This window comes from Montipora capricornis, unplaced genomic scaffold (assembly GCF_036669925.1).
Source record: "Montipora capricornis isolate CH-2021 unplaced genomic scaffold, ASM3666992v2 scaffold_456, whole genome shotgun sequence".
NCBI lineage: Eukaryota > Metazoa > Cnidaria > Anthozoa > Scleractinia > Acroporidae > Montipora > Montipora capricornis.
In genome coordinates, this window is record NW_027180191.1 from 42501 (window position 1) to 52500 (window position 10000).

A 10000-nucleotide genomic window follows, 5' to 3' on the forward strand; every position below is an offset into this window, starting at 1 on the left:
TGCCCTCCCTCCCCCCCCCCCTCCCCCCCTCCCCCCCCTCCCCACTTCCCCACCCTCCCGCAGGAAAGGATACCCGTGGATACTCTTACATATACAGCACCATTTATCAAGTTACACTAGCGTCTTCACTATATGCACCATACGTACTTTCCTCCAAATCCCTGCCAATTTTCGGGGGCATTTTGGTACCAGAATTTCTTCTCTGTTTTCCGAAAGTTTTAAGCCGTTAAAGTGGTATCGCAACAATGAAATAAATATATCTACTTGAATTGCGAGTTATAGATGAAAGAGAAAAAGTGATCCTTGCGAATTCAGGTGGCTTCAACGTGATTTGAATCCATCGACCTCCGCGATGAAGGAGCGATGCTGTACCAGCTGTGCTATGAAGCACCTCAATATCCCTTATCCGTGACCTCGTCTGACTTCCAAATTTCAACACGAAGCCACGAATTCGAACTTGTAATTTTTAGCATGAGCTAATTCCCAAAGGAGCAAACTTGTTAGGAAAACCCACGCGCGAACAGTGATGTGAATAATTTGGTTCAAACGAGCGTTGGTGGTGAATTTGGAGCATATGCCGCCATCATGCATGAGGCCTATTGAGCAGGTCAATCTGTTGGACTCGTAAATTCCCGTGAAAGGACTCGATGTATAAAAAAAAATTATACATTTGAAGTGCGGGTTAGACTTGATCATGAACCTGTCAGATCTCTAAGAGACAATCGCTGAAATTGTCCTCGTAGGTGCGAGGACCACTTCTTCCTTTCAGTATTGCATTAGCTCAGTCTCTTAGTTATTGCAACATTCGCCCTCCGTCATTGTGTCCCTGCTTCCAATTTGGTGTCAGGACAATTCGTTCTTCCAATTTGTAGACCATCAGCACCCAATTATAAAAACTCCGAACCAAAAAAGGGATCGATAGCAAAAGCACAATGAAGTGTTTTAACTGCTGATCAAGTACTAAAAGAACCGTAAGGGTTGAAAAACGAACAGTTTCATTACATGAATGGAGACAGTTAGGTCTGGATCTCTACTTGGAGAAGTTTTTCTCCATCCTGAGGTTTGTAATACGTCTGTTTTCATGTAGGTAACCTCAAAATGATCTTATCTGTTTTTTTTTATTAGACCATCACGTCTCCTTTATCAATTTCGTTTTTTCTCTTTGTTCTAACGATTTTTTTCTTTCCAGGCAATCGAGGATAAGCTTCGCGTATCAGTTAAAGAACTCCTCAAGTTTGAGTTTCAAGCCGTAGTGGCCCTCCAGTTTGACCTTCATGTCCCACAGTGGGAAGTATTGCCCCATGTGAAACGACTAGAAACGGAATAAATCGGTGGCTGCTTTACAGTGGAATATTTGTATTGAGTGCGACTCCGGAAGATCGGCACTCTAAAAGAACCCTAGACACCTCCTGGCTTGTACACAACATAATAATCCACAGTAGGGATCCAGATCAGGCTTCGGTTGTTCAAGAGATAGTTAACGCTATCCACCGGGAAATCACTTCCAACGGATAAACACTATCAAAACCAATTGAGTGGTGAATAGCGCTTTCCACCCTTCGAAAAACTGGGGCCAGACCGTTGGCTCCCCTCGAGGAGGGGGGGTGGGGGGTGGAGGAGGAGGGAGTGGGAGGGTGTACCGCTACACGTTGGCAAAAAGCGGTCAGCTTTTTTATTATTCTTTCTTTTTACCATTTACGGTAATAGAACTGACAGGTTGAAATCGGTGATTGGAACTAACGAATAAAACCTTAGCGCTATTCTAAGACTTGTTTTTGTAAATTGGTGCTCTTTCTGGTCAGCTTTCTTTGATCTAAATCAGAGACCAAGGTTCTGTTGTCTGCGGTGCGCTTGTCCCGTTGGTTTTTGTATCATGTAATTGTTATGTGGTGTCCAGGCTCGTTTTGAGGTGCTCAAAAAGTGCCAAACCCACTCAGAATGTAAAGACTGGTTTAGTTATTAGTAAATCAATTTTATTCGTTCAGAAATAGAAGGGGGACAGCTATTCTTAGAGTTATTTTCATAGAATTATGTCGTAGAGTTAGAGTTAAGTTTCCAAAATCCTGAATTCAAGATTTTGGAAGCCAACATTCATAAAAGCTAAACTTTTGTTTAGGCCTAATTAGGCCTAAGGTTAGCTTTTATGCGTGTTTAGGATCCTTTTTTGTATTTCTAAATTCAGGATTTAGGCCTTCCAAAATCTTGAATTCAGGATTTTGGAAACTTAACTCTAACTCTGCGACATAGCTCTATGAAAATAACTCTATTGCTAGTCAACCTCAAATAGAAGCAGTGCAATCCTCTAAGTGTGAACCTAAAAAAAATTTCCCCTGATCTGCAGATACCTTTAAAGAAAGTTTTCTACCCTTGAGGTTTGAGAATTGCGTAATTCTTTGGAGGATTCCAAACTGTTAACCTGTCAAGCCATGACTATTGTGAAAAGCCGTAAGCGGAATAACCAGCTTGAAATGCATGTCGAGACTACAATTCTACTGAAAAACTACTTCTCACCACTGGATCTTTGTTGTTATTTCCTGTACGGTGAAAATGACGATAAAGAGTTTAAAGAAAATTCCTTGTATTGGTAACTACTTGTCAAACTGCATGTCAAAGGCGGAATAGCATTTTTGCAAGGGAACAAATACTTCTCCCGACCTGAAATTCGCATTATTGTCGTTTTACTAACTTTAACTTAAAGGACGATTAAGTTGTTGAATTCTTTCATTCTGAGATGCCAACAGTCTCTATTATCAAAACTGCTTACAGTGCGACGCGCCTTACCGTGGCCACCTAACAAAGTTTTTTAAACCTTATACGCCAGTCAGGGTGGGCGAATTTGATTGACAGTCACCCCTCCTTGCAAAGTTCGCACGGTTGTAGTTAAACACCGTTGAATGGGTCGTTTGAGTTGACGTACTTACATGTAATTGTCAAAACTGAAAGTTTGTTGGGTGGCCACGGTAAGGCGCGTCGCACTGTAAAGGGGTGGAATATTTGGTGACCGACATAACGATCGATATCAAATGATGAGAGAGGATGCAATCTGATGAGGTAACAGAGCGGATCCACCCTACTTGGGCCTCATCCAATAATAGTTTTTTTTAAAAATCTTATTTTACCGCATGGTTCAGCTACGCAGCAATTTTTAGAGAGGCACCTGATTGGCGAGCTGTAATCACGAAATGAAATTTTAACCTCGTTCCCAGGGTCCTCTCTCAAATTTTAAGTATGCGCGGCTTGCGCAGCTTGTGGAAATAAATGGCCTCCACAGTAGGGATCACGTTCGTCGACGAATCTAAAAGCTTTGATATTGAAAAGAGTGGAAAGCTTTTTAATCGACGTAAAGGAAAGTGGTTGTGGCAATACAAAGTAAAAAGCGATAAAAGCCTCTCCCAGGCGCTGATCATCTAACCGCGCGACATTGGGTATGAGAACTTAAAATATCTTTGTGAAACTAAAAATAGATTTTTTAAAAACTATGATGGGGCATAGCGATCCCCTCTCTTACCTCATCATTCTTGCCGATATTGAATTTAACTATCAGCCAATTGGTGTGGGTAATGAACCATTTACGACGTGACTTAAGCGTCGTGGTGGTCACCAGTGTTACTTTGACGAGAAAAAAAAAATTCAAATACACCTAGACTACTTTTCAAAACGAGGCTGAACTGACTTGCCACGGAAGAAATGGAGGAAAGTTTGTTTCTAAGATTACGAAATTAAAAGATAACGATCCAGTGGATGTATTGCATTTCACTTTCTAATTTCTCTGTTGCTTTGAACTGAAATTCCTATTGCAAAATTGTCATCGACAGAGTTCGGTCACGTGATCAGGTTGCCATATTGGTTTACTGAAACTAAAGGAGACTGAGAATAGACGACAACGTCCCACAGGAAGATCTTTTGCTTTTGACGCCGTCGTGAATTTCGCACTTTACAAAGCATTTCTCTGCCATTTTCCAGCTCTTTCGCCTGCGGGGGGTTTGACTCTCCCGAACACGTTTCACCGAAGATTCGTGTTGGGTGCCGCTGACAAGTTTCCGAGTGGGATCAGTTTTTTTTGTGTGTTTTGTGTATTTTAACATCGAGGACGGAGATCGTCATCAGACAATTTAAATCTTTTCAACTCTTTTCTAGTCGTAATTCTATGCAAAAACTTACAGGAAAACTGTCTTAATTTATTATTTTTAGAAGCGGCATAAGCGTCAGTGAAGTGTAAACCCCTTTTGCCAATTATCTTAAATCACAGGAAATTGCTTCTCCCAAGCCGTCTTAATAGAAGTTGGGACAGCAGTAGATTTCTCAGTTACTAGTTTATAATAGTTTTTACAAAGTAAAATCATGAGATCTAAACTCACGTCCTCTGAGATTTTTAGAGTAGAAAAAGATTCCTGATTCCACTTCTTTCTACAGCCAGGAACACCCAACGTCAATTTGCGGAAAATATCTGTTCGGAAGACGATTTGAGATCTCGAATTTTCGGAACATTTGTTGTAAAATTTCTTGCTTGCCTGCCTGTCCTAGGATTTTCGAACATCTAAAAAATGGTATAATTGCCCATTTTTACCCTAAAAAGGTCACCTAGAATTTTCGGGAGCCTTTTTTCTGGCTGAAATTTTCGAAAAGGTAAGTTTTAATCCCTATAATTTTCGGATCACTAGACTTTCAGCTAGGAAATCCGAACAGATGAAAAATTTTTAGGGGACAAAAATATGCTTGTTTGTACCGTTTAAATACCTTTGACAATGCTATGTTTAAGTGTTTTTGAACTATATCTTCGTTGGGTGCCCCTGTACAGCCTTACACTTGGGTGGTTCAATGGCACACACCTTGAACACAAAGATAGACTCTCACTAGCAATCAGCTAGTTACTGGGTTGCCTATGGCAATCCAGTCGGAAAATGGGTAGATTATTATTATTACTGGGTTGCCTTATAAGGCAAACCCAGTCGAGGTCTTCGTTTAGTTTGTTTGTTTTCTTTTTTTTCTTTTTTTTAGTTTTTTTTTTTTTCCGTGTCGGTAAAAGTCTTGCCTGTCACTCCCCTGGTAAGTGGTGTCTTTGTGTATAGAGCCTTCTGGGCGTATTTTCTTAGGATCGAGAGGGTAGTGGAACTGCGTAGATTTCTCTGGTGGACACAGTAGAATCATTAACTTAGCCTGCAATGGCGTCGAAAGTCATGCAACGCGAATGGCGTTTTAGTGGATCCTTAAACAAAATATACCCTTATGGAGCTCAATAATGGAAAGTCAGTTGGATAAACTAGGCATGAATCTCAAAAGCGACGAGTACTGGACCTCGACAACAATCTATCGCCCGTCGAGACGAAATCAAAGTGAGCAGTATTTACCTGAAGTACATGGTAATTTGACACAATTGAGTTTCTTGTCTTCACGCACGCAATGAAATAGGAAGAGGTTTTCGCCTCTAAGAGCAAATATGTTGTTTGTTTCAATAAAATTTTCGCTGGAAAAGGATTCTGTGGTATTTTCTGCCTTTGTGAATTATAATATCATGTTGTGTATTGAATTTTCGAGCTTAAGGTTGAAATGTGATATGGGAGAAGTTTTTTAGTATTGCTCTGTAAGCAGGAAGGGTTCACAGGCCTGTTGGAAGCGTGCTTGAGTTTCAACAAAATGAGCCCCAAAATCAGTGAAAACTTGTGACGCAGATGAATAATAAAGTAGCTGCTATTTCCAAAATGATGGAATTACCTGGTGATAAATAACGTCGTACGTGTCTTGGAGAGTAAATTTTGACTTTGCATAAATAAGAGTTGGGCGATTGTGATCTTTGTTTTGACTTCGCTCATTTCCTTGTCAAACTTTATAACACTTGACAGAAAAAGAAACTTACAAAAACCCGGTATCTTGCCATCATTTGACACAGATGCTTCACTGTTTGGCGAGTAAACATACAGCGGTAACTTAATCACGGCGCCCGCTGAATTCCGGCCAAGTCACTTTCGATTTTGCAATTTACTTGAACGTAGCAAAAATCTCCCAAAATGTTTGTCGCTGATCGTAACTTTTTATATTCTATATTCACGGTTCAAAATTAATGTTGTTTTGATGTCGTAAATATTTTATTCTCGATCGACCGTCCGGTTTCTGAAAACTGTGTATCGATAGTTATTTGCTTTTTCATCAATATTTGTTTTGCATAAAGCAAGCTAAAAAGATCTGTACCTTGCTGAGTTCGCATTTGTTAGAGTTAATAGTATTTTCGGTCCGATGCTTCTTTTTTAGGAGGGGTACGTTATTTTGGTCTCCCATCCAAACACTAACCCCGCCCGGCAGGGCTTAACTTCAGTGAACTTTAGTATTAGAAAGCCTTCAGATGCTCAGAGGGCACACTTGTGGTAAAAAGAAGTTGTGAGGGAACTTGAAAATTATCAACATGTCAGCCCAGAAGCCAATGTTTCTCGCTTCTCTTTTATTTGTTATTCTTCAGAGACTGGAATGCTGTATTTCAATACCACACAATTCAGTGCCTTCTGATTTTCTGTAGCACGTACCACAGGCAACCCAGTGTATGCTTCACAGAAGCATCTAGTTTTTTTTATTTTCCGTGTCGGTAAAAGTCTTGCCCGTCAGTCCCCTGCTAAGTGGTGTCTTTCTGCATAGAGCCCTCTGCCCGTATTTTCTTAGGATAGAGAGGGTAGTGGAAATACGTAGACTTCTCTGGTGGACACAGTAGAATGATAAACTTAACCTGCAATGGCGTCGAAAGTCATGTAACGCAAATGGCGTTTTAGTGGATCTTAAACAAAATATACCCTTATGGAGCTCAATAATGGAAAGTCAGTTGGATAAACTAGGCGGGCGGTGAAAACAAATACCTGGAATCGTAAAAGCGACGAGTAATCTACTTCGACAACAATCTATAGCCCGTCGAGCAGAAATCAAAGTGAGCTGTATTTACCTGAAGTACATGGTAATTTGACACGATTGAGTTTCTTGTCTTCACGCACGCAATGAAATAGGAAGAGGTTTTCGCCTCTAAGAGCAAATATGTTGTTTGTTTCAATAAATTTTTCGCTGGAAAAGGATTCTGTGGTATTTTCTGCCTTTGTGAATTATAATATCATGTTGTGTATTGAATTTTCGAGCTTAAGGTTGAAATGTGATATGGGAGAAGTTTTTTAGTATTGCTCTGTAAGCAGGAAGGGTTCACAGGCCTGTTGGAAGCGTGCTTGAGTTTCAACAAAATGAGCCCCAAAATCAGTGAAAAATTGTGACGCAGATGAATCATAAAGTAGCTGCTATTTCCAAAATGATGGAATTACCTGGTGATAAATAACGTCGTACGCGTCTTGGAGAGTAAATTTTGACTTTGCATAAACAAGAGTTGGGCGATTGTGATCTTTGTTTTGACTTCGCTCATTTCAGTGTCAAACTTTATAACACTTGACAGAAAAAGAAACTTACAAAAACCCGGTATCTTGCCATCATTTGACACAGATACTTCACTGTTTGGCGAGTAAATGCCGCGGTAACTTAATCACGGCGCCCGCTGAATTCCGCCAACTTTCGATTTTGCGATTTATTTGAACGTAGCAAAAATCTCCCAAAATGTTTGTCGCTGATGGTAACTTTTTATATTCTATATGCATGGTTCAAAATTAATATTGTTTTCATGTCGTAAATATTTTACTCTCGATCGACCGTTCCGGAAACTTCCTTCTGCTCTTTCTAAAACTGTGTATCAATAGATATTTGCTTTTGCATCAATGTTTTTTTTGCATAAAGCAAGCTAACAAAATCTGTACTTTGCTGAGTTCGCATTTGTTAGCGTAAATAGTATTTTCGGTCAGATCCTTGTGTTTTAGTAGGGGTTTACTGTTTTTGGTCTCCCATCTTAAAACTAACCCCGCCCGAAAGGGCTTAACTTCCGGTGAATTTTAGTATTAAAAGCATTCAGATGCTCAGAGGGCACACTTGTGGTGAAAAGAAGTTGTGAGGGAACTTGAAAATTATCAACATGTCAGCCCAGAAGCCAATGTTTCTCGCTTCTCTTTTATTTGTTATTCTTCGGAGACTGGAATGCTGTATTTCAATACGACACAATTCAGTGCCTTCTGATTTTCTGTAACACGTACCACAGGCAACCCAGTGTATGCTTCACGGAAGCATCTCGTTTGTTATATGTTCTTGGAGAACCTCCTTACTTTCAACTTGACTATTTCCCAAAAACGCAGACTTGGCAAACTTCTTCTATATCAGAAAAAATATATTCATCGGTGTAAGGTATTGGAAAAAAATTGATCTTAAGGATTTTATTAAGATTTATTTGCAATGGAAATTAGAAAATTGTACTATCCTGTAACCCCTCTATCTAGTAGATGGTATTGAGAAAATGTCAAAGTAATAGAATGTAGTGACTAACGCTCTCCCTTCTTTGTTTTCTTTTTTATACGACAACTGTTATTTATAACGTACCATACTTACTGAAAAATCAAGACATGCCTTCTTTATGCCGTGTTGACCCTTTCTGTGCTTTTGTAGCAAACATTTTCACCCTTAGAAATGCACTGAGCAACATCAGCTTAAATTCATAAAAAACGTGACACTTTGATGACGTAAATTTCTATGAAATCCGGGATATTGAAACACTTGACTTCGGACATTTTAATCGCTTTAGATCACAAAACCAGACAACTATCAACCAAAGTCACGTCACACAGATGTTTTGTTCATTTTTAACGCGAGTTCAACACGGAAATCCATACCTCTCTGCGTTCGTCATGGATATCAAAACCTTTCTAGACAATATTCATGAACACGTTTGTTGTCCTGTATGTATGACCAGGTTCACTAATCCAAAGCAGCTTCCTTGCTTACACAGTTTTTGCCTTCATTGCCTGCAAAGGATTCAACAAACGAGCGGAATTCGAGACACTATTTCATGCCCCGAGTGCAGGCGAAACTTCAGGATCCCTGGAAACGGTGATCTTAACGCTTTTCCAACAAACTTTCGAGTCAACAGTTTGTTGGATGCTTTGCCTGTCACAGAGTGCAATACGAGTGGCATCAAGTGTGGAAATTGCGAGAAAACAAGCGGAGAATCTGCGTACTGCTTCACTTGTTGCTCGTTCTGGTGTGGTAACTGCCTCCCTCTGCATAACGGGCTAAGGAGCAATAAAGAACATTACGTATTGGCTTTGAAAGACTTTCGAGACGAAGACTTTGAGAGTATTTTAAATCAACCGACTCTTTGCGGGAAACACGAGAAGAAAAAACTGAAGTTTTTCTGTCAGGAGTGCAAAATAGCCATTTGCAACGCTTGTGCTCTTACAGATCACGAAGGTCACGCCAAAATCGTTTTGGAAGATGCCGCAAAGGAACGCAAATCGATAGTCAATGCAGCAATTAAATCAAAGAAACGAAGAGCGCAGGAGAAGATGACAAGGACTGCGACAATTGATGAAAACTGCGTTTCAATTCAAGAACAAGCCGCACGAGTGAAAAGCGACGTGCAGCAGTTTGCCGACAGTTTCACTGCAGCCATTGAAGCGCAAAAGAATCACATCTTTGATGAGGTGGAAAACAAAGTGCGAGAATCGTTGCAGCTTCTAGGACAGCAAAGACACGAGATTGAACAAGACGTGAAAATGCAAGAAACAGAAATTGAAAAAACCGAAATGATTGTAAAGCGAAGCACAAATGCTCAAATCATGCAGCCCCATGAATTTCTGGACAAAATAATTCAGGAAAAGGCTGAAGAAGATGATTCAGGTAACTCCGACTTCCAACATGTCATGGCTTTTGTCTTTAAAGGGAACGAAAAGTTATTTGATGATCTAAAATTCCAACATATAGGCTGTTTTGAAAGTTTTATCACCAAAACTATCCCGAAAAACTCGAGCGCCGAGGGAAAAGGAATCCGCGAAGGAACTGTTGGACTTAAAGCTGAGATTGTTGTAACAACAAGGAACACACAAAGAGAACAATGTCACCAAGAACGTGATTGCGTAACACTGGAAATCAAAACTCGTGAAGG

The 10000-nt window shown here is 40.1% G+C and overlaps 1 protein-coding gene and 1 long non-coding RNA gene across 2 annotated transcripts in view; both read left to right on the top strand.

The window, feature by feature from the left end:
• Window positions 1-2661, top strand: part of LOC138036066 (uncharacterized) — a 2769-nt gene extending 108 nt beyond the window's left edge. Inside the window, exon 2 of the long non-coding RNA XR_011129808.1 lies at window positions 1190-2661. This is a non-coding gene — a long non-coding RNA (uncharacterized lncRNA). The remainder of the gene's footprint in view (window positions 1-1189) is intronic.
• A 6048-nt stretch (window positions 2662-8709) lies between these two features.
• LOC138036067 (E3 ubiquitin-protein ligase TRIM71-like) overlaps window positions 8710-10000 on the top strand; it is a 4290-nt gene continuing 2999 nt past the window's right edge. Inside the window, exon 1 of the mRNA XM_068882433.1 lies at window positions 8710-10000. This exon is cut by the window's right edge and continues 2999 nt beyond it. Within this exon, the coding sequence (XP_068738534.1) occupies window positions 8745-10000 (1256 nt within the window). The 5' untranslated portion in view covers window positions 8710-8744.